Source organism: Sminthopsis crassicaudata, chromosome 1 (genome assembly GCF_048593235.1).
Source record: "Sminthopsis crassicaudata isolate SCR6 chromosome 1, ASM4859323v1, whole genome shotgun sequence".
Lineage (NCBI taxonomy): Eukaryota > Metazoa > Chordata > Mammalia > Dasyuromorphia > Dasyuridae > Sminthopsis > Sminthopsis crassicaudata.
The window spans coordinates 72095135-72119056 of NC_133617.1; the positions used below are offsets into that span (position 1 = coordinate 72095135).

The following is a 23922-nucleotide window of genomic DNA, read 5'->3' on the forward strand; positions in this document are numbered from 1 at the left end:
CACTAAATCTTAATCTCTTGTAACACTGACCCCAAAAGAAGTTTTAATCATTTACATATAGTAAGTGAAATAAATCAAAAGGGAAAGGTACAGCATTAAGGAACCAACTGTACAATAAACACCTGCTTGTGTTACTTCACAGCTTCCTCCTTTTTTTTCTTATGTTTCCCTCTTGCAGTCATCACTAAGGCAGCTGCATCCTCAGATTAATTTAAATTGACAGTCTTGGTCTCAGTAACAAATGAGGGAGTAACTTGGTGGTCTCCCTGCCCTGGTTGCTTAGTGACTAGTCACCCCTTGACTCCCGAGGTCTGTTCTTGGCTTGGAGGTCAGAGAGATGAAACCTTTACACTTATTCCATTATCTTTCCCCTGGGCCTCAGCTGCATAATGCCCCAATTCCTGTGGAGCTAAGCTAGGGATAAGGAATGTTCAGCATCTCCATCTTATTTTCAGAATCTGCTATCTTTAGCATGGTTATTGCTAGATTCAAAAAAATCACCCAACTAAGTGATTCTGTCTAGCATAAAATACAACTTCAAATCCTAGAAGAATGAGACAATCCCGAAATAAGCAAGAGAGACAAAGCATGGCTTTCCCCTTTTAAATTCCTGCATGACCCTCTGACTTGGTCTTTACTTCAGCCATTTACTTTTTTCACCCTCACTTTCATGTTTTCTTGATGCTTGATAGAAAATGGAGAAAAATAGGCACTTGTAGAATGGCACAGATTATAACACACGAATCAAATCAGTTACATCTGAACATCTTTTTAAAATCCCTGGGAAGTCGGTTATTAAAAGAACATAGATTATGATTTCTGACTTTTTTTTTTTGCAAGTTACATGTTTAAATTATATATCCTTTAAATTTTTTATTTTCAGTTCAAATTCTCTCTTTTTCCCACCCATTGAGAAGGCAAGAAATGATATTCATTATATACAGATGACATCATGCAAAGCAAATCACAATCTCTTTGGGATACAGACCTAGTATTGATATTCCCAAGTCAAAGGATTGTAACTCTTTGGGTAGCAATGGTCCCCTTTAGTATCCCTATTTTTCCACATCCCCTTAGGCATTTTCCTTTTCTGAAATGTTTGCTAATCTGATAGGTGTTTCATCGTGATCATCTTTATTATTTCTATGATTTGTTCTTTGATCTACTCATTTAGGATGTTTTAGTTTTCATTTTTAATCTATGCAAGGTCCTGCATTGAATGTAATTTACATTGCATTATGATCCAAAAACATACAATACTCTGTTGCTTTCATTTATATTTTTATATCCTAATACATAAATCAATTTTTGCGACAATATAGCTGAGGAAACAAATCAAGCTGTTAGCACTCAATTAGATCTTTAGTCCCCTTGCCATCCTGGTGTACTGGGCACTTCAAGTGACCATGCTTCCATTGCCCACTGACAGTGACACTTCTACCAAGATCCTGGCATCCCCTACCCTAGTATCTGCATAATTATCTTGCTAAGTTGTGCTGTGCTAGAAAAATCTTGCCATTTTTAGTTTTCCTGCTCAGAATTTGACATGCTTTTTAAGAGTTGTATAGCGGGGTACACTGGGAGAGTAAGGCACATATTTTTACTTCACTCTGCCATCTTGGCTCTGCCCCCTTTGGATTTCTTTATAAATGAATAGGTAGCTTAGAATTCATAAGAATCAGCTTGAAGTGGTTGCTGGAGGGCTGGTCTTTATGTCAGGAAGACTTGGGTTAAAATCTTGACTGATATATATTCTAATTATGTAACCATGGGCAAGTCCATTAATCTCACAGTACTCTTAAGATTTTAAGCTACATTAGAGTTTTCCAATTGTACTGTGGGACTGTTTCCACATAAGGAGTTCCTAATGTTGATGAAATTATAGAACTAAACAAAAATTATATCTTGTGGAAATGTTTCACGTTTGCTTAGACTCCTGCATATTTCTCTCATCTGGAGAATGGGCAGAGGAGCAACTCTCTCTTTGGAGTAGTTATGACAAACCATCATTCTATAGAAAGTCTTCGTTTGTGAGTTGGTTATTCAGTTATGTCCAATTCTGTGACTCCATTTGGGGTTTTATTGGCAACCCACATGATGAAACCCTACTGATGCAGTAAACCATCTAATCTTCCTAGCTTGGGCCACTATTAAGTTGCTCCTTATTAAAATTATCAGAGTTTAAATACTTACAAAGCATTTCCTTAAGCAAAGTTCTTTCCTGAAACCTGGTGGAAAGAAGTGTTTTAATTGCTTAGCTTTCTGTGTGCAAACTAAAGAATAAAGGAATGTTAACCAATGTTTTTAAAAGTATATTTCTCAATAACTTTGAAGCAAAATTTGCTGCAGATAGAGCAAAGTGCTACATTTAATACAGAGGTGAGTGTATAGGTGACACAAGTTGATAAAGTCACATGGAAAACAATTGGGAATTAAACTAGAGAAATAACCTTTGGTTCATTATTGGGTTAATGCTCCAATGGAAAAATTCCACACATACCAATATATTAGCAATGGCATATGTTATCACAGTGGCCTATGAAGAAAAAGTTGGGGTCAATGGCTAAACTGTGGTATGTGAATACAATGGAATGTTATTTGTAGAAATTATGAGAATTACAAGCCATTCTTCAGTTGGTAAATGGTCAAAGGATATGAATAGACAATTTTCAGATGAAGAAATTAAAATCATTTCCAGTCATATGAAAAGGGGCCCCAGATCACTATTGATCAGAGAAATGCAAATTAAGACAACTCTGAGATACTACTATACACCTGTCAGATTGGCTAAAATGACAGGAAAAGATAATGACAAAAGTTGGAAGGGATACTGAAACATTATTAGTAGAACTGTGAACGGAGTCAAACATTCTGGAGAGCAATTTGGAACTATGCTCAAAAAGTTATCAAATTGTGGATTCCCTTTGACCCAGTAGTGTTTCTATTGGGCTTATATCCCAAAGAGATTTTAAAGGAGGGAAAGGGACCCACATGTGCACAACTGTTTGTGGCAGCCCTCTTTGCAGTGGCAAGAAATTAACCTGAATGGATGCCCATCAAGTGGAGATGGCTGCATAAGTTATGGTATGTGAATGTTATGGAATATTATTGTTTTATAAGATATAATCAGCAAGATGATTTCAGAGGCCTGGAGAGACTTACATGAACTGATGCTAAATGAAATGAGCAGAATTAGGAGATCATTATACACAGCAAGAGCAAAATTATACATAAGATCAGTTCTAATGGATATGGCTCTTTCCTACAATGAGATGATTCAGGTCAGTTCCAATGATCTTGTGATGAAGAGAGCCATCTGCACCCAGAGAGAGAATTGTGGGAACTGAATGTGACTCACAACATAGCATGTTCACTCTTTTTTGTTATTTGCTTGTATTTTGTTTTCTTTCTCATTTTTTCCCCTGTTTGATCTGATTTTTTTTTTTGCAGCACAGTAACTGTATAAATATGTTTACATATATTGGATTTAACATATATCTTTTAAAAAAAATAAAAAAATCAATAGGCAAAAAAAAAAAAAAAAGAAATTATGAGAATTAGAACTGTGGAGAAACTTGGGAAGACTTGTGATAGGAAGAAAGTAAAAAGATCCAAGAGACAAATAATTTTTCAATTATGTAAAGCAAAAATAATACTAAATAACATCAGATAACATTAAATTTAATTTCCAGTTCTGAATTCTCTCCCTGCCTTTTATCCATTAAGAAAGACAAGAAAATGATACTCAATGTACAAGTGAAGTCATGCAGAGTAATATTTTTCCAAGGAACACCAACACCAAGTTGCTGTCACCAAGCTAAGACACAGGAGCAGTAGAACGCTCACAAACTGATTTGATAATGTATGGTGGAAAGAGCCCCAGTTTTAGTCAGAAGACTAAAATCCTATCTCCCTGGGGGAATCTCTCATTCACCTCTCTGAGAATTTCTGAGTGTTCCTTCCACTCAGCTGCACTGGGAGCAGGGGGAGAAGGGGTCGTGAGACAGTGCTTTTTTTAGCACTGCCCTCACTTATCTCATTTGGAATTGCTTAATTCTGTGACACTCTCTTTTTTTTCTTTTCTTTCTTTTTTTGGGGGGAAGGGGAAGAATCTGAGAGAATCAAAGATACTAGAGGGGGTGTGTATATAAGGAACTTTTTTTTTTGAAGACCTATTTTGAGTCAATTTATTCTTGACTAACCTATCTTAAATCCCCTAACATAAATACAAGACAAAACTGTACTCCCATGTTGGGATAATGTTTTTACACTTCACTAAAGTTTCTCTGTTAACATAGTGTGTCTTAAATACATATTTAATTTTCCTTCAACAGTATTACTATGCATAAATTCAGGGCAAATAAAATTTAAAACCTATTTAGAGGCATTCAGAACTCATTATTTTCACTATTTTTAAAAGATTCATGGATATTATGCTCAATAATCAACTGGCATTTAATGAACAGATAACACTTGTAATGAAATGACACTTAATGAAATACAAAGAAACAAATTGTTACTAATGTTGAGTTAAATCCTCTATCTAAAACTAGTTCTGTAAGCTTGCTGCAGGCCTCTCTTGGAGTATAGACTCGTCAAACATCAACAACTTGTTGGAATTAAAACAAAAACACCTACTGTGTATAAAAGCAATGAGATGGGCATACCTCTCCAGAGAAAAATGTTGTCTTATTCTAAAACAAGTTCCTTAAAAGAGGATTCAGCTTGGCTCCTTTAGCAAACTAATTTCTTGTCACTCCCTTCAATAAACTTATCTCAAGTTTTCAACTTCAGCTTTGTCTACTTTGCACAAAGAAAATCCAGTCTTCTTATGAAGGCAATCACAGTTTCTTTTTGTTATTTTGTTCAAATTTTGCTGAAAAACAGAGGCTGTGCCTCTAAATGGAACTTTGGTTTATCTTTCTCTACATTAAACTAGTTCACTATGCTCCATTTATAGGGGGTCAATTTCCATAAAAGCTTCAACCTACATCCTCAAATCAGGAAAAATAAACCCTATTTAACCCCAAGGAAAACTTGTAAAGATTCCATGCCCTTTGCTTGTTGAGATCTAGTCTCTGGAATAACTTTACACGTAATATTTACCATGTTTCCATATAACTAAAATATATGAAAGTGCCTCTTAAGTGCAAGGTACTGTTTTCTCACCATTCAGTTCCCCCTAAGTTAAAACTGACAATAGTTACAAAGAGAGAAGGTATTGCAAAGGTTGTGGGAAAGGGTATGTAGGAGGAACAAGTACTATATATAAAAGAGAAAAAAAAAAGTAGTCAAATGAAGAGAAGGAACAACCCCAGTGAAAATCATTTAACAGCTCAGAAGAAGGAAAGGGTACCAAGTCCTGGAGAACCCAATAACTTGCAGATATGCCAACCAATTCTAAATAGGTATCTCCAACTTTACTTCACACAGCTGCCAAATGGATAACCCTTCTATCCTCATCAACTGTGACCACTTCAAAGTGTCAAGTATGGGAATATTAGACACATGCTATTTAGAGAGGGTATTTTAACAGTTTTGCAAAAGAAAGAAAATGAACTCTAATCGTCTGCAAAAATACCCCAATTAATCAAGAAACATTCATCAAGAACTTCCTTTGTGCCAAAAAACAAGGCCATGATATGTTTTGAGAGAACCCAAGTTCAAATCCTGGACCTGCCTAAAAATAGTAATGTACTTGTTTTCTGCTCTGAAAAATAGAGGTTAAGTCCCTTATATCTATAAATCAATGAATGGGTTATTACTTCTCCTCTCCAGAAGTGGAGACTCACAGTATCAGAATCAGAAGTACTCACTTTTACCTCTCAAGATTGGCTAAGATGAGAAAAAAAGATAATGATAAATGTTGGGAGTGGATATGGGAAAACTGGAACACTAATGCATTATTGGGGGAGTTGTGAACTGATCTAGCCATTCTGAAGAACAATTTGGAACTATACCCTAATGGCTATAAAACTGTATATGCTAAAAACAAAACAAACCAACCAAACAAACAAACAACCTTTGATCCAGCAGTGACTTTACTGGGTCTGTATTCCAAAGAGATCATAAGAGGGAAAAGGATCCACATGGACAAAAATGTTTGCAGTAGCTTTTTTTATGGTGGCAAAAAACTGGAATTTGAGGAGACGCCTATCAATTGGTGAATGACTGAATAAATTATGGTATATGAATGTCATAAAAGACTATTGTTCTATAAGAAATGATGAGCATGCTGATTTCAGAAAAAACTTAAGACTTACATGAACTGTTGTTAAGAGAAGTGAGCAGAATCAAGAGGACATTGTACACAGCAACAAGAATGATGATCAACTCTGATGGACTTGGCGGTTCTCAGCAATGCAATGATCCAAGACAATTCCAACAGAGCTGATATGGAAAATGCCATCCACATTCAGAGAAAGAATTATGGAGATTGAACGTGGATCAAATCGTACTATTTTCACCTTTTTTTGTTGTTGTTGAGATTGATTTTGGTTTTTTTTTTTTGTGGTCTTTCCCTTTTGTTTTGATTTTTCTTTTCCAATATTAATCGCATGGAAATGTTAAAAATTGATTTTACATTTTTACCTATGTAATCTCTATCAGTTTGCTATCTTGGGAAGGGAGAAGTAAAGGAGGAAAAATAATTAGAATTCAAAATCTTACAAAAACGAATGCTGGAAAACCATCTTTACTTGTAATTGGAAAACTAACAGCATTAAAATAATTGAAAAAGAAAAAGGGTCTATCAATCTATTCCCTTCTGATACTAAAAACTATGTAAGAAACCTTCAAAACCAAAACACCTGTCCATGTCCACCATGGTTATGTGTGTATTCTTACCCAATAGAAAACAAGGGCCTGAAAAGCAGGGACCATATCCTGACATTTGTATTGCCATTGTATATCATGATATTTCTATCTAAATGAATTTCATTCATTCATTCTTTTAAAATTATACATAAACAGCTATGACAAATGTCCTACTTTTCAGATGTGGATAATCTGACTGCTTTATCAACTGGCCCCTTATAAGGTCTAGATAAATATTAAGTATTTTTATCAGCTATGACTGTCATTTCACTGCTCAAAAAGTTCCAATGACTATTGCTTTTAGGATAAAATATACATTTTTCTGTTGTTTCTTTGGAGCCTTTTGCTGTCTGGTTCCAAATAACCGTTCCAGATTGTTACATTCTTCCCTGTCACTCCACATTTCAGTGATACTAGCTTAGTCATTGTTCTTACACAAAACTTGATTCTTATCTCCCATCTCTGCTTGGGCTGGTCCCCCCATATCTGGAACCCCAGTTCCCTTCAAAGTAGCCCTTACTATAGGTCTTCCTTCCAGTATGACTTTATGTTTACTTTGTATAGACAGTTCTCATTTTGTATAAATATCCATTATACAAATTTGACTCCCAGGGAGGACTCCACTCTAGGCACTGAAGCCATTCCAGTTGCTGGGGTGCAGAGGCCCATGGAGGGAGGGGGAATCTGGGGAATGGTCCCATTTACCGTAAGTGAAAACTGGCTGTATTTTGTCTTACACATATGTATAGAACATTTAAGTACATGTATGTGTTTTCAACTATAGAGAATATAAATCCTTTTTTCGACTTATTTTGCTTGTCCCTGATGGTTGGCACTCAGTCTGGCAAGCAGCAGATGCTTAATAAGTACTTTTTTTTTTTTTTTTGATGGTAAGTGGGTATGTCTAACTTTTAAATCAAGGGATGTAATGGTGTGAATGTATGTACTTGATACTACAAAACAGAAACCATCCAAAAACTCCCTTAACTTGTGACTTACCACAGTTAAACTCAGGAACAAGACTCTGGTCTCCCTTCAGAGTCTTCCTTCCCAATTTCCCTTTGGGGTTTTCAAAATCCAGAAATAGCTTGGGAAGCCTGGCACATCATACCAATTGCCAACTGCACCACAGAACAAAACTACAGCACGGGAGTCCCACAGGCCTATAAGTAAAAACTAAAGTTACCAAATTACAAAAGGAAAGAGAACCATTTAAAGAGATACATCGATAAGAAACAATCAGTTTCCATGGTAAGACAGACCTAACTACCACTGTTTTCTCTTCATCTTTAACACTCTGCTAGGGTTTCTAATTATAAGGAAAAAAGTGATGGTACTTAAAAGTGGAGACATATGATGCGTCCTGGGAAAAATAAGGAAAAATCTATAGAAACAGGGTCAGGATAGTTATCAACACTGTCTTTTAAGAGAGTATCTCAAAAAAGCAAAAAATGAAAAATAAGGGGGCACTCAAGGGAGTAAGTTCTTGCTTTTAGTTTAATGCTGAGGTCAGAATTCTGGAAGAGTCTCAGACATCATGTAGTATATAACTCCTTCATTTGTTGAAACCCTAAGAAGCTAAACAGTTTGCCTGAGATCATAAACAAATTAATGGAAGAGCCATTGGTTCAACAAGAAAGTTGAAAGCAAAAGATTTCTGTGTAGCTTGCCTGGAACAAAAGCTTTATTCCTAGCAAAGAATATCCTGGCCTGGGATATTCTCTCCATCTTCCATTTCTGCCACTTGAATTTCTTCAAGTCTCAGTTTAAATCTTACCTCCAGCAAAAGGCCCTTCCCAGTCTCTGGCTCCACCTGATGCTCAACCATCACTTCCATTTGTCATTATTTCCATTAACCATTAGAAAAAGATTATTTCTACTTACACCTCGTGTATCTTGTTTTTACATAGTCATTTGCAAGTTGTCTCTCCCCATTAGACTCCTTGAAAACATCACTGTCTTTATCTTTGATTGTATTCCTTAACATTTGGCAGAGTGTTATTAACAGAGCAGATATTAATACTTCTTGACTGGCTGACTGAGTATCAGCTCAACATAATCTGTGACAGTAGGTCAGTAAGTATTGTGTTGGGCATTGGGTTAAGGGCTGAGATACAAAGAAAGGCAAGAAGAATTCAAAGTCTAATGGAGGTGACAACAAGCCAATGACTGTGCATAAACAAGACCCAGACAGGATAAACTGGGCAAAAATCAACAGAGTTCCTTAGCAGTAAGGAGAATTATGAAAAGCTTTTTAGAGAAGGTGGGATTTTAGTTGGAATCTGAAGGAAGTCAGGAGCCAGGAGACCGAGATGGAGAAAAGAGTTCCAAGCATGGGTAGAAAATTTAGAAAGATGGGAAGGGGCCAGATTATGTAAGGCTTTAAAAACCAATGAATTGATATTTGTTCCGAAAAGTAAGGGCTTCAAAAGAGTTTGGGGGTAGGGGGGAGGCAAGAGGATTAGATCTGACCAGCAGGGTTATGAAGTGGTGCCCTCCTGAGGTGTGGAGCATTTGTGCAGGCCAGGTGGCAGTGCCAGGGAAGAGAAGGTGGTAGAAACAAACTGACTGGCTTTAGGAATGAGGTGTAAGGTGGCAACCAGGTCACACGTCTAAGAGACTAGGGGGATAGGGAGAGCCTTAAGGTCAATGGAGAGGTTAAGAAGAGAGGGAGTTTTGGGAGCTGGAGAGGAAGTGTCTGTGTATGACCCCTTTACTGCTGCAGCAGCCAGTTTCCTCCAAACTGACAGGCAGAAAAGGCAGGAGAACCTGGAGTACCTATAGAAAAGCAAAGCAACTAGACTTACCTGGTGGATCAAACCGTACCAATTTCATTTAAAGAAGAAAAAAGATGTGAGAGAGAGAGAGAGGAGAGGAAAAACAGTTTATTTCACTAAAGCTCCCTCCCTTCATCACGGAGCAGGAAGACGCCGGCTATAGGCTGCCGGCCTTCAGCTCGAGGCTCCCTCGGGGGAGGCCTCGCTCAGCATCAGCCTGTCCTTTTTCTCCTTCTGCAAGACGTGCTCCTCCCACAGGGCCTGGTCCACCTGGTCCTCTGTGAGGACCACCGGCAGGTACTTCTCGTCAAAGAGCCGCTCGTTGGCCTCGGAGCGCAGCTGGTGCTCGGCCAGCGTGCGCAGGTGCGCGGGCAGGTGGCGGAACTCCTCGTCGTTGATGTCGAAGTCGCGCATCTTGGCGCTCAGCACCCACCAGCGGCCCAGGAAGCCTACGTCTAGCACGCGACCTGGGAAGTCGGCCCAGCGAGGCTGCAAGTGGCGGCAGCGCGCCTGGTAGAGACTAGCCTCGGGGTCATAGGGGGCCTCATAGAGCAGCGAGAGCAAGCCCAGGTTGCGGTGCCGCAGCCGGCCCCGGCCCCGCAGCCACAGCAGCCGCTGCACATGAGCTTCCGAGCCGGGGTTGCGGGTGCCGGGCGCCAGAAGCAGCAGGGTCCCGGATGCGTCCAGCAGCGCTTCCTCAAAGGACACTTCCTCCGGGGTCTGGAGGGCGCAGGCAGCCGCGCCGCCCAGCAGCCCCGCGTACAGCGCCGCCCGCACGGGCCGCTCCCGCGCCGCCGCCGCCGCGTCCGTGCACGCCTCAGCGTAGTCGTGCAGGAGCCCGCGGACCCAGATGCCTGCGGACAAGAGATGGCATGAGCGCCGGGGACGCCAGGTTCGTCCTTCAGCCTCGGGCCCCCCGCGCCCGGCCGCTACTCACCTAGCCGCTCCCACACACCCCGCTTGGCTACGGCCCCGGGGGAGGTCGCTCCCTCTCCTCCAACGGCGGTGGCAGCGGCGGCACCGCTAGAGTAGACTCTCCTCCACAGCCCGGCGGTCCCCATCATCTTCCTGCTTCGTACTACCCCGACGGCCCGGAAGGAAACATTCTCCTCGCCCTCACACAGTAGCGTCGCTTCTTTTGAGCAAAGGCGCTGCCGGAAATGATTCACCGCCGGAAGGGAATAAGTGGAGCGCTCACCTCAATAAGGGTATGGCGAAAGGTGACTGGAGTTTTAGCGTCTCGGCACTGGGCTATACCATCTGGACGGCCACAAGCGGCGCCACCATGCGGAGGAGGACGGGCAGGCCAAGAGGTAAGCCTGTTCTCCCCTCCTTCGGATTAAGTGGGTCCAACCCGGATCTAGGAAGCGCAGGCGCAGAGGCGGCGTTCCACGCAGCTGGTCAACAGCTGGAGAGGTGGACCAAGTGAGCCAGCTCCCGCAGCGTTTGCCCGGGGAAGAAGGATTTCTTCTGCCTGACCCCACACCTGTCTCCGCAGGGCCGGAGATGTGGTGAGAGCGCTGGCCATGGCTTCGCCCCAAGAGCTCACCTTCCATGGTGAGTGAACAGTCTCTAATCCCTCCCCGAGTACTGGGGTCCCGGGGCCCCCACCTCCAGCTCCCACACTCGGGACTCCCGACTCCTCTACCTGAACCTCCCCAGAAACTCCAGAGCCCGGTACCTAGGGGACCACCCCGCATTCCAAATCCCCGTCCTACTGCCTCCCCACAAGGACCTTTTCTCTTTGACCCACCCCCAGAGCCTAAGACTTTCAAATTCCCTCTTGGGACTCAAATTTCCTGTACTGTTATTATAGTTAACATATATCCAGAACCTCTAAGTCAGCTCCCTTGCTAAGCGCTTTAAAATTGTTCTATTTGATTCTCACAATCGTGGGAGCTAGGTGCTATTATTACCCCTATTTTACAGATGAGGAAACTGAGGCAGAAGTTATAAATGACTTGCCCAAGGGTCAGAGCTAGTGTCTGAGGCTGAATTTGAACTCAGGTCTTCCTGACTCGAGTTTCAGCGCTTCATCCACTTTGCCAGCTAGACAATGCTCATGTCCTGCATGGACCTTCCCCCGCCTCAGCACTGTCTGACAGGCCTTCCCTTTATCCTCCCAACTTGACTGGTTGCTGGGGCTGAATGCAGGGGAGAGGGAGGCAAGCTGACAATCCAAAGGAAAAGGATTAATGGATGGCTGGGGCAGGGAGTGGGGGGGGGGTGTCTACCAATGTCTGGCTCTTGAGTTTGGAGTGGGGGGGGGGGCCCTGGTTGGGGCTGGTCACATCTGCAGAATTTGAAGTGGCTACTGACCAGCTGGCTGAGACACCTGGGGCTGCTGCCATCTCCAGCCTGGAGGAATTGCAGGGCCATGTGAGCCTAGCTGTGGACAAGGAGGACCAAGAAGATGGAGAATTAGAAGAAAATGATCAGACTCAGGTGAGCTTGGACACTCCAAACTACCTACTACCCTGCTGGGAGCCTACAGGGAACAAACATGCCTTGGACCATTTCTCTTACAGCTGCTTGGGGGTGAAAAACAATCTCCTAAGTTCTGGACCTTCAGCTACCACCAGTCTTTCTTTGATGTGGATACATATCAGGTGAGGGCCCAGGCTAATTTTGACTTAAGGTGGGAAGCTTTAAGTCCCCCACTTACAGGCCTTGGGAGAGCCTTAGTTTTGGCTAAGCCTCTTGGCATTTGTGCACTTGTCTTAAGGTGCTATCTTTTCCTCTCAGCACCTTTTCCTGATCCACATAGCTAAAAGTGATCTTTCCTTCCCACTCCCTCCCCTTCCCCATTTTCTTTTTCTTGATGTTATAATGATATACTATGGCATCCTAACATATATCTAGATCCCCTCTGTGAAACTCCTTAAAGGCAGGGAGTTTAATGTTTGATTAATTTCAGTGTTTGAGTGCTCCGCTTTCCATCCTAGGTGCTGGAAAGGATTAAAAGTTCACTGTTGCCAGCACCTAAGCAGAACTTTGTGAAACACTGTCTTCGGCATCATCCAGACCTATATGGTAAGGCTAGGTTTTTATTTCACTAGCTGAGTCCAAAAGAAAATTAGGGGCAGGGTGGAGTTCTGTAGGGCAAGACGGCAATGTCGTTCTCAGGGATCTGATTAACATCCTGTACTTTCTTTCCAAAACTCCTTCCCTAGGGCCTTTCTGGATATGTGCTACTCTGGCCTTCACATTGGCTGTGAGTAGCAACCTGTCCACCCTGCTGCAGAGCTGGAGTCAGTCTTCCTTTTCTTATAGCCCACAGTTTCATAAAGGTGAGCAAACCTTGAAGGTTTTTTTCAAGGTGGGAGCAGACACTGGGCCTGTCCTGCATACACATGTAGAAGAATGGGCTGTGAGGGACACTAGAAAGCTTCTTGGCCTATCAACAGCTAAGGTTTGTGTTTTCTCTCCCAGTTACAGTTGCAGGGATCACCATTTACTGCTATGCGTGGCTGGTACCAGCAGCACTATGGGGCTTCTTGCAGTGGCGCAAGGGGGTTAGAGAACGTGTTGGCTGCTATACCTTTCTGGAGACTGTGTGTGTCTATGGATATTCCCTCTTCATCTACATCCCCACTGTGGTGAGAAAAGCTTGGGGACTAGGTTGGACTGGGGTATTGAGTACTGACAGAAGTCTGCAGCCTCCCCCTCTCTATCTCTCAGGTCTTATGGCTCATCCCCATCTCAGGCCTTCAGTGGTTTTTTGGGGTCTTGGCTGTGTCCCTTTCGGGGGCTGTGCTCTTGCTCACCTTCTGGCCTCTTGTCCGTTCAGACACCAAGGTGGTATCGGCAGTGCTGCTTACAGTCATGGTTGCCCTCCATGCCCTCCTGGCCATCGGCTGCAAGGTATTAGCTGTCCAGGGTATAGAGGAATGGGCAAGCTGGGATGGCCTGTAGCCTCGACACTGACTCAGACTTCTTGCTTTAGATATATTTTTTCCAGTCCCTGCCTTCAAGGTCCGTTCCTGTGACCCAAGCCCCACTGCGCCAGGCCACAGCACCTGGCTCCTCCAGGACTTCTGCAGCCTCCTAGAGGAACAGAGGTAAGCAGAATAATGGGGTTCTAAGGAGGGAAGTAGTACCCAAAGCCACCCCTCCCCAGGGGAGGGATGGCAAGCTTCACAGGTGGTTTTCCTCAAGAGGTTAGTTTCATACCTCTTTTAATAGGGAATCTTTGCTCAAAGAGCAAAAGATTTGCAGAAACATAATTTGGGATTCTTTCACTTAGTTTCTACTTTTTTTTTTTTTAAGCACCTGGGGGAAGCTGACAGATCAAGTACCATTAGTCATCCTGGGAGAGAAAGAAACCACCAGAACAGGGTCCCCCTGCCAAGTGGTCATCAGGTGATCTCCACTGATGAAAGGAACCATCCGGTGCTGTCACTGTGTTCATTCTGCTGGTTTGAAGACATTTCTTACAAATCAAAAAGTTTATTTTTTATGCAAAGGTGATTTAAAGAGACTATATAAAAATGGAACTTCTCCTCACCTGTGTACGAGATTTCTACTCCTTCAGAGGGCCTACTGGAATTATGGGCATACTGGGCACCTCCATTTGTGAGAAACCAGTGGACAGAAAAGCTACTAGGGTAAAATTGATTTATTCTCTTACATACTGAAATGGGGCAGAAGGGAGGGAGCAGTCAGTGAGTTTGCAGGCCCTCCTGCTTCAGGGGGCCCCATTCTGTCCTATTAGGGGGGATAAGAGCCTGGGCAGGCTAAAGTTGAAGAAAACTGCCTGTGATACAACACTTGTTTTTGTTTTTATTTCCCAAGAAGGAATCCCTGCAAGGTCCCTTCCCAGGCACCCATGGGAGGGACAAAAATGACACACTTTTAGGGTTGGAGGCTATGCTAAGATACAGGGAATACACAGGCCTAATGGGAACTACAAAGAAAAACAGGGTCTTCCTTAAGAAATCTAGATTCTGTTTCTGCCAGTACTGACTAATCCACCCCAACCCTCCCACCCCTAACCCAGAATGGGTAGTACTGGCCAAAGCCTCAGTCCCCTCCTGTTCTCTTAGGGAGGGAGGGAGGGAGGGAGGAACGGATAGAGAGGGAGGGAAGAACAATTGTCTAAGGTCTTCTGGGGTCACAGGTGACAGGAGAGCAGCAAGATGTGATGGTTCACTCAGAGCTGGGAGGGGAGAAGGAAAAGGCTGCTTCTGACAGCCACGGGCTGGTGTGTACATTCAAGTGTGAGGTGAACCCTTTGGTGCTGGGGTCACAGACTTCCCCAGAGAAGCAAGGCTACCTGGGCCTGGGGCCACAGCTTGCCCAATCGAGTGCAGAGGCCTCTGTCGGACTGGGCACGTTGCTCAAGCCAGCCATGCCAGAAGCAGGGGCTTTCTTGCTACCCCTGGCCCTTATCCCCCCCACCCCTTTCCCCATGATCTTCGGAGTCCATCAGCAGGGGCAGCTGGCTCATGCTTGGACCAGGCCAGCCTGGCCTCTGGAGTCTGTGGATTGACACTGGTTATTTTTGTAAAAAAATAAAATTAAAAAAAGCAGCATGTCACACGCTGATCCTGTCCAAGGACCCAGAGATGCAGGAGGAACCCCACCTGCTACCCCCCTACAGCCCCACCTTTGCCCTCCTCCTCATCCAAAGACAGGAGAGCTGCCTGGGGAGACACTGTAAGGCTAGAGGGGCAGTTTTACTAGTCCCTGCAGCTGGTCACATGGTTGATCTCTGACTAAAGGGAAAAAGGCAAAGGTGATGAAACTTCTGGGGCTATGCCTCCCCCCAACCCTCAACACTCAGCACAGCCCCCCACAGGCCACTGGTCTGTGCCCCAAAGTCTGGCTCCCCACACACAGCTGTTATGGAAGATGCCAAACCAAGGGTGGATGGGGTGGGAGGGAGCAATGGCTCCGACTACATGATCTCTTGTAAAATTTGTAAAATACAGCGACGCTCGCTCGCCTGCTCACTCAGGGCCTCAGCCAGGGCCAAGACGCAGAGGTGTCAATATTTCATAAAAAAAGTGTACAAGTCCCCATGTCAAAGAAGGAGCTGACTGGGTGTTTGTTTCTATGGTACAAGGGTAAAAACTGCCCTATTAGGGCAGGGGTTAGGGAGAGGGCACAGTCCACCAAAGTGGGAGGAAGGGGAAATCTTCATTTGGTTTCCTGGTGTGGTCAGTTCAGATCAGAAGTGGACTTTTAGCTCCCATAATGCATTGTGTTGGTGGTGATGGACATAGGGGAGGCCATGGAGATGGCAGGGCCCCCCATGGTGAACTGGCTGTTGACTGGGTAGTGAGTGCTGGAGCCACCTCCACTCTGGCCACTGGAGGAGCCTGGAGAAGAGGGAAGACAAGACCCAGATCATTCAAAGCCAACAGGGTGCCCTCCACAGCTGCCCTCCTCCCCTGCCCTGGAGGCTGACCTCTCTCCTTGGCCTAGGTTTGGAGGCCATGCGGCTTATCCCTGAGGCACTTCTCCATTACAGAACCCCCCCCCACACACACACCTCTGAGCTCGGTGACCCCCCCCCCCAACCAGAGAGCAAAGGTAAGGCTGGGGAAGAGAGAAGCAGAGGGAGAGAGCGGGCTCAGGGGTCTGCCCAAGAAGACAAGAGCTCAAGCATCAGCCAGTCAAGGCCCTGGGGGTGGGAGGGGAGGCGGGGCACACACACACTCCCTGCCTGCCTGGGCACTGCCACATTACCTTGGACAATCCCTGTGCTCATAATGGAGCCCATCCGGGAGTGGGTGTGATTGACAATCCCAGTGTTGGCTGTGCAGGGAGAGGGAAGGAAAGGGAGAGGCCGTCAGCACCTTGGCTGGGGGCTCTGGTCAGGACTGTCTCAGCCACCTCTGGGCACCGGGCCTTGTACCTAGCCTGAGAAAGTACCCCGAGGTGCCCAGCAGGGGGCCTAGGATTGAGCAGGGGCTCCGAGGGGACTGAGGGCTCCAGGTGACAAAGGCTGGGCTGATCTTGGGAGTCACACACACAAGGGTACACACTCAAAGACACCCCTCCTCACACTGCTCAGCGGCCTCTGGGGAGGGGAGTACAGAGAGACGGGCACAATACAGGAGACAGCAGAGCAAGAGAGCTGTAGACACCAGTAGGAAGGGCCCACGGAGGAAGGAGAGGCTGGCGACAGGCCCCACGTCCCATCCATTGCTTGGCAGGTGCCACTGGCTCCTTTTCCAGAGAAAACGCCTGGTCCACCCTGCTTTTCTGACTGAGGCACCACCCCAAGGTGTGATCCACATGTCCCCTTGGCCAAATCCTCAGTCTCAGGGGGATCCCCACCCCCATGAGGGACACACACCTAAAGGGATAAGGTTGTTGTGGCTGACGCTGGCTCCACCAGTGATAACACTGCTCAGGTCGTAGGCTGTTGGCATCCCTGCAGAGATGAGGAGAGAATGTATCAGAGTCTGTCTGGGAGAGGCCATCATGATAGCTTTTCCTAGGGCATCTGGCCCAAAGGCTAAGAACTCCCAGGAAGTCTGGTTTCTATCAGCCCTGAAAAAGGCCCTTGGGAGCCTATCCCTGCCTCCTCACCCACATTCTGTCTGTCTCCCTCTCCCTCTCCCCCTCTCTCATTCTCTCTCAGCATAGGCACAGGTGTGCATTTTTTAAAAATGGCATGAACCCCTTGAGAGGAGCCTTGCAGCTCAGTAAAGAACTGGAGTTGGAGACAGGAGGAAATGGGAAAGCTTTACCAGCCACGGCCATCCCGCTGCTCAGATTGTAGGCGCCACCTGTGTTCCACATGTTTTCAGACGGAGATGTGTAGTGAGAGCCAGGTGGAGGAGATGGCGTCGTACCTGTATATCTGGCAGAAAAATGAGCAATTACACAAGCTCCTTCTTGGGCTCTGCACAGTTGAGGAGGTCAGCAGAGCAGACCAGGTCACTGTCCCCCTAGCTACCAGGTGGCTCACAGGTGTGTCCTGAGAAGGGGCTGGGTTTTGCATAAAATTGAGGGATAAAAAAGTGAGATCAGGGATTACAGGTCTATGCCTCTGCAAAAGGGAATAGGAAGGAGTTAATTGTTTGGGGCTAGGAGGGTAATCAGGATGGAATCTCTGAAGAGGACTGGTTGAAGGAATTAATAACATTTAGTTAGGGATTAATGTATGGAAAATAAGACAAACAGAAATTATAGAGGCAATGTGAACTCAGCAAAAGAGCAACTTGTGAATGGTTTGAGCTCTCTGAAAAGCAGGCAGGATGCTTGCAAGAAGGAGGGACTGTGAACCCTCCTTGGCTCCAGGTCCTCAAGCAGAAGCCAGATGACCACCAATCGGGAATGCTGGGGAGGGAGGGATAACAACTCCAGTGCAAATACACCAATATGGCTTCTTGGGACCCTCCTGGCTCAGAGATCTGATAAGATCTTTGCATTCGCAGCCAAGTGATCTCTAAACCAACCTACCTAAAGAAAGGGTTTTTCAGGTCCAGGAGGTTACTGGATTTGGAACCCGTCTGATCCACCTGGGCCACAATACTGATGTCGTAGCTCTGTCTGCAAAGAGAAGGGACAGCAGATCCAGAGGCTCAGTCATGGCTTCCTAAAGCTGGGAAGCTTAAGGCCAAACTGCTCTTCCTTCTGGACATCTCCCAGGATACCACAACTCATAGCATGCAGGGTTTCTAGAGAAGGATGGGAGAAGGAAAACTGTACACATCACATCTAGAATTCTTCCCAGGCATTTAAAGAATCTTTCTTCCAGAGATCGTGAATCTACACAGAGGCCATGATCTAGGGGAGCAAAGGGACAGCTGAGGGGGTGACTAGGTGCTGGAAGTAGTAAAGCCTCAGGCAAATCTCCCTGGGCAAGCCAATCTTTTGACAAATCTGCCCTAGTGAAAATATGAAAACCCTAGAAAGCCCAGGGTTAACAGCTCTTGAGCAGCTTTTTCCCTTTGGGAAGGCTTGACTGGGTAAGGGAATGATTTTCTAAATGACTCTTCCTTTCTATCCAAAAGCTGCTGGACAGCAGGACAAGTTTGAGAATAGGCCCTGGTTGTTCCAGAGGAAGGCAGGTTAAACCAAAGATGTTAAACTGATTTATTATTAGGAGAAACTGTTATTAGCAGACCCACACTTCACCAACACATGGAAGAAATGATGCCAATAATAAATAAATAATATTAAATGGTGGTAATAACTAATTAGCCCCATGAAACACTAATAGCACTTCTTATAGCACTTTAAAGATGACAAAGAGCTTTATATATGTTATCCCACTGGATCCTCATGCCCATAAGCTAAATTCTATTATTCTAATTTCATATGAAAAAACTTTAGCCAAGAGGAGCAAAAGTAACTGTCCCAGGGACACCTAATTCCAGAAGGCCTGAGGCAGGATTTAGACTTGGGACTTCCTGATCTCAAGCCTAGGGCTCTTGCTATTGTGCCACCTCTTTCTCCAACCATCAGTTATTCCTGGAACAGTTAGGGGAAAGCCAGAATTTTTCCAGAGCTGCTCTTTCTGAGACCCAGGGAGGGCTCGTTTAGCTTTGCTTCCTCCCACCGTCAGCAGTCCCTGAGAATGCTGTGAGGAAGGCCAGTTGTGTATGTCACTCTGGAATGGAGATGGAAATGGAAGGTGTGAACTGGGCCTGGTAACACAGATTAAGACTCCCCATCACTTGGTTTAGAGATTGGAGAGGATTAACTGCTTAGGGACAAGACACTAGCAAGGAAGATTGTGTTCTTTGAGGAGGAGATGAAAAAGCTGGGAGTTCTTGATTTAGATGAGAAAATCCATGGGGGATACGTGCCACAGGCCATATGTGTAATGTCTGAAATTAGGGACATCAATGAGAAAGGCATCACATGTGGCTGACTGCCATGGCTTGGCATTTCTCACTCCTTCAAACGGCTTCCAGAGCAGACTCCCCCCCTCTCCCACAAGGCCCACCTCTTGTTTGCGATGAGCAGACATGTCCCTGAGAGCGTGTCCCCGGCCTTTGCAAAGAGTGGCGACTGAAACAAACACCGAACTTGGTACCAGTGAGTCAGAGGCTCCGTGGGTGCTGTGGACAGCCACACTGTCATTCTGTTGGTAAGAGGGAGATAGGGGATGCTGAGGGCGGTGGGCACCACTTATTACCCCAGATCCTGCACCCTGTGTGCCTAAAGACTGAGGGACCATTAGCACATTTGAGGGAATGGGGAAAAACTCAAGTCTTCCAGTTGTAAAACTGGAAAATCAGCCTATGAACTTGAATAGAAAACAAAACAAACCAGCATCTTTATTTTCACTAATTGCTTACTAATTTACTATTTCTTTCAATGATGAATTCTTCAAAACATAATTCTGAGAATGGATTGATGGGTTACTACATGAGACTGCCAAATGGGCCATGTCACACAAAAGGTTAACAGCCAGGGATAAAAAGGCCTGAGAGCTATGGCAGCCTTGCCATAGACTCTCAGAGTGCCAGCCACCGCCCCCTCTCTGAAAGCGCTGCTTCATCTCTCCAGAAGCTGAGTCACCATCGTGTTTTGGCAAAGACAAGCTGGGAATATGGCCAAGAGAGCCTGTGGGAACAGATGGTGAAAGGGCATCTCTAATAGCCAAGAGTCTCCCAGTCAGCTAAGAGGCTCAGGAACGGAGGAGTCTGGACTGGAATGAGATTCTCAGATGAACCCCAAGGGCAATCTACTACCACACACCAGGCTGAGGAAAATGGAGAGAAATCTCTCAGCCTAAGACACAGTACTGACTGGAGGAACAACACAGAAGGAGCTGTCAGAAATCCTTCCAGTTGTCTTAGCCCCAGATATCTGAGCACACACAATCACACAAATGGGAGTACACACACCCAAAAAGCAGCTATAGGCTCCAGGCACTAGGAAACTACTAAAGAGAACTCTGCATTGGAGAACGAAAGGCAGAAGGCAGGTCAGGGAACTGAGAAATCTTGGTTTTCTCTTAAGAGTCCCCTCAACTATTTTCCCTGGGACTACACCAGCTTCTTCTGTAGTTTGTCTGAGGTTCAGGGCTGGCCAAAACGGGGGCAAAGGCAACATAATTATGTATATACACAGAAATAAGGTAACTGAGGGTGGACATGCAAGGAAACTCAGCAAACAGCAGGAAAATGGAACTAGCATCTGTTCTACAAACCCCATACTCCCTCTGTTGGGAAGCCCCAAGTCTTTGTACATTTCCCCCATCACTTACATTGAACCAATGAAGGCTACGTCAAACCAGAAAGCCAAGCCATGGACAAGCCCCGAGTGCAGCATGTGGAACTTGAATGGGATTTCTATCCTGGAAAGCACAATAAAACAAAGTTGTTAATACCAAGGCAAAGCTGGCATGGGAAGGGTCAGATAAGCTCCAAGATCTTCATGTAATAGTTACAGGGTAGAGGTATGGACAAGGCAGCCTTGGCAGCAGCCAAGGAAGTGCTTGTGGCCCTCAGAGGATGGCTCAGGCTAAAGAACACCATCCCCTTTAACCAAATGTGTATTCTTATGACTTAATCCAGTAAAGTGAAGAACTAAAAGTCCAGAATGCTGCACCTGTTTCCCAGTTTTCCTCTAGCCCCAATTTCCCCTATGTCTCTGGAGATAGCAAAGAGAAGAAGCCAGGAGAAAATTAAAGTACTAGACAAATTCTGAAAGGGGATTCATTTTAGGCTAAAATAGTGCCTAAAGTTATTGAGTAAGCTGTTGATGGGAATTATAAGACAGCTCTAGTAGCAATATGAGATGAGGACCCAATCTCTCCTGCTTTTGCAAGAGGTTGGAACAATGCTTTTCAAAGAAACCTGGTGTGGATAAAAGGTCTCAGAAGGACATACAAGATCCCATCTGCTCTGCACAGGTACTGCATGGATTTCCAGCCTCGTGGCTAAAACTGACATCTACTCTCTCTAACCCACAATCCAAAGGAGACCAAAAGGAAATGTTACCTGTGCAAATCGCCTTCTTTGGCTTCTAAGAAATTCACTGTATACTTTACAGATTTAGCCATTAAAATCCTGATATCAAATGTGTCCTAGGAGAAAGAGAGAGCTTAGTTAACTGGGTTCTGGAAGACAAAAGAGAAGGCAGGAGTAGGCTGCTTAATGGAAGCACTGAGGCCCAGCCATGCAAATATGACCAAAAAGTAGAGTCTTGGTGCCAAGAGTCTCCATGAAAAATTCAGTCTGACAGGCCCTGATGAGAATCAAGGCTGCAGCAGGAAACCAATGAGCAAAGCTTCCATGCAGACCTCCCGTCCCCTCAGTGCCCCAAAGGCTGGAGAGGTACCAGAATACTCACCACAACGGGCTGTCTGAAATACTCATCTACTGCCGCTCCTCTAAGGGCCGACAAGTCAACTCCATGAAAAGATGGCTGATACCTAAAGAGAGAGGAAAGAGGCCCACCCCCACCAAGGAGCAGCTGACCAACCTGTGTCTGGTGAGAACTTGGCCTGCCCTCTAGAAGTCATGCTTCCAAAGTCTAAGTCTAACTTTTTAACTGATCAGAGGATGGGATAATTTTAAAAGTGTATGACACATATACAGGAAAGACGACATTATACTATGGATCAAACAGGGGCCAATCCCAAGAATAATATTTTTCAGCTGGAGGCCTGGGGTAGAGCTTTTCCTGAGAGAAATAAAGAAGAAGGCAGGTAGGATAGAAATAAATGGGAATGGGAGGAATGAGATGAGAAAAGGAGAGCTGCTCTTTGCCAGCTTATACTAGCAGACAATAAAAACGTTCATTAGAGGTACAGTATTAGGACACAAAGGCCCTTAGAGGTCACCTAGTCCAACCCATCCACAGGGCCCAAGAGTCCAAAAATAAATACTACATACTACAGAAAGGAAGGCCAGCTCTGCCTGGGAAACAGAAAACCACAATGTCTGGGAATCCCCAAAGCTTGAGTATAAACTAGGCTAGACTTTCTTGCATACAGGCAGTTATCAAGCTCTGTGACTCTGACCATGGCCTCGGGGAGCCATCAGAGCAAAGCTCACAGAGAAGGAAAAGGACTCACCAGAAATTGGCCTTGGTAAACTGTTCCATGTAGAGCTGCTCATCTGTGAATGGGGCGAGATGAACATCCCCAATGGTTGGAAACATATTTCCTGGGCAGAGAATGTGGGGGGGGAGGGGAGGGGAGAAATGAGAAAGAGCAAAGTCTAACATTAGGGCCATTAACTCCAGAAAGGTTCTTGATAACTGCCTAGGGAATGAAAGAACCTCAGGATTTGCATTCCTTGGGTCAAAGCAAAGGAATCTTAATAGATAGTGTCAACTGGACTTCCTTGAGCAGCACAGTCAGAACCAAAACCTCAACCATGTAGCCAGTATGAGAGAGAACAAGTTGTCCAAAATGGACAGTACCTAGGCACGGTAGAGGAAGTGATTGGAGGTGCTATCAGTTGTATGAGACGCACAGAAAATAGTAAATAAAGGCTAATAAAATTTTAGAATAAACACCCTTTGAGAAGGGAACTAAGTTTACCATTATATGGAGATGCTATAGATGGCTTTGCATCTACAGGGAAATCTGCCTTAAGAGAAAGGACTCTTCTTTCCAGAAGGCAGTACCAAGGAAAAGATTCTCTTTAGCCCAGGACACAACCTTTAATATCCCTGGCAATCCAAAAGAGAAGGCCTGAGTTACCTTCTCCTCAGTCTCTGCCCACTCCCCTCCTTGGGGCCCTCTTTTGTATGCTTAGCAGTCAGAAACTATGAGAGATGAGTTTTATTTCTATACAATGAGCGACTCAACATTTGAAATACTATCATTATTAGAAAATGATTATCTAATAATTATATCATGATAAAAAGTAATAACACTTCCTTAGAGCTATCTCCAAGTGATCAATCTGAACTTCAAACACTAATGTTTTCACATTACCCAAGACAGAAACAGATGGAAGAAAGGACTACATGGTCCTAGAGCCCAGCCCTGACCAATAAACTGAGCTGCCTCAAGATAGTAGAAGCAGCAAGCAAACCAGTAGCTACTGCTGTTTAGATGTGCCAATCTGCAAAGTTACCTTGTTCAGATCACTAACCCTGATGAAAACAGTAAGTTGCTCTTAAACTTCTTCATTCTTGGACTTCCCTCTAGGGATAGCAATTTTTAAATGTTTTTTTGTGGGTCATAGACCTGCTTGGTAGTCAATCTGATGGCCCCTTCTCAAGATCATATATATCTTTTTTTTTTTTTTTTTTTGGCTGAGGCAATTGGAGTTAAGTTACTTGCCCAGGATTACACAGCTAGGAAGTGTTAAGTGTCTAAGACCAGATTTGAATTCAGGTTCTCCTGACTTCAGGGCTGGTGCTCTATCCACTACCAAAGATTATATTTTTAAAATTC

At 44.7% G+C, this 23922-nt stretch overlaps 3 protein-coding genes across 10 annotated transcripts in view; 1 reads left to right on the forward strand and 2 right to left on the reverse strand.

The window, feature by feature from the left end:
- Positions 1–9686: 9686 nt before the first annotated feature.
- On the reverse strand, positions 9687–10682 carry TIMM29 (translocase of inner mitochondrial membrane 29). Its single transcript, XM_074312028.1, has 2 exons — positions 10531–10682; positions 9687–10447 (listed from the first exon to the last, which is right to left on the reverse strand). The coding sequence occupies exons 1-2, from the start codon at positions 10655–10657 to the stop codon at positions 9768–9770; spliced, it is 807 nt and encodes a 268-aa protein (XP_074168129.1). The 5' UTR covers positions 10658–10682; the 3' UTR covers positions 9687–9767.
- Positions 10434–14099, forward strand: YIPF2 (Yip1 domain family member 2). Of its 7 annotated transcripts, none has more exons than XM_074311991.1 (10): positions 10434–10906; positions 11092–11150; positions 11893–12038; positions 12122–12202; positions 12539–12626; positions 12767–12883; positions 13026–13192; positions 13275–13457; positions 13540–13654; positions 13863–14099. In XM_074311991.1, exons 2-9 carry the CDS (start codon positions 11120–11122, stop codon positions 13642–13644), a joined length of 918 nt encoding a protein of 305 aa, XP_074168092.1. In that variant the 5' UTR covers positions 10434–10906; positions 11092–11119; the 3' UTR covers positions 13645–13654; positions 13863–14099. The 7 variants fall into 7 exon arrangements, 6 of the variants coding, with proteins under 6 accessions (XP_074168092.1, XP_074168077.1, XP_074168111.1 ...); XR_012489399.1 differs by having other exon boundaries at positions 10754–10906; positions 11951–12038; positions 13384–13457; XM_074311976.1 differs by having other exon boundaries at positions 10754–10906; positions 11951–12038.
- Positions 14023–23922, reverse strand: part of CARM1 (coactivator associated arginine methyltransferase 1) — a 49005-nt gene continuing 39105 nt past the window's right edge. The window contains exons 7-16 of one of the 2 annotated variants that reach the window (XM_074311937.1): positions 22588–22678; positions 21861–21942; positions 21509–21594; positions 20773–20862; positions 19504–19641; positions 18012–18101; positions 17297–17409; positions 16900–16977; positions 16287–16355; positions 14023–15916 (exon numbers count right to left, since the gene is read on the reverse strand). In XM_074311937.1, coding sequence (XP_074168038.1) covers positions 15780–15916; positions 16287–16355; positions 16900–16977; positions 17297–17409; positions 18012–18101; positions 19504–19641; positions 20773–20862; positions 21509–21594; positions 21861–21942; positions 22588–22678 — 974 coding nt within the window. In that variant the 3' untranslated portion in view covers positions 14023–15779. The remainder of the gene's footprint in view (positions 15917–16286; positions 16356–16899; positions 16978–17296; positions 17410–18011; positions 18102–19503; positions 19642–20772; positions 20863–21508; positions 21595–21860; positions 21943–22587; positions 22679–23922) is intronic. The other variant, XM_074311943.1, reaches the window with a different exon arrangement.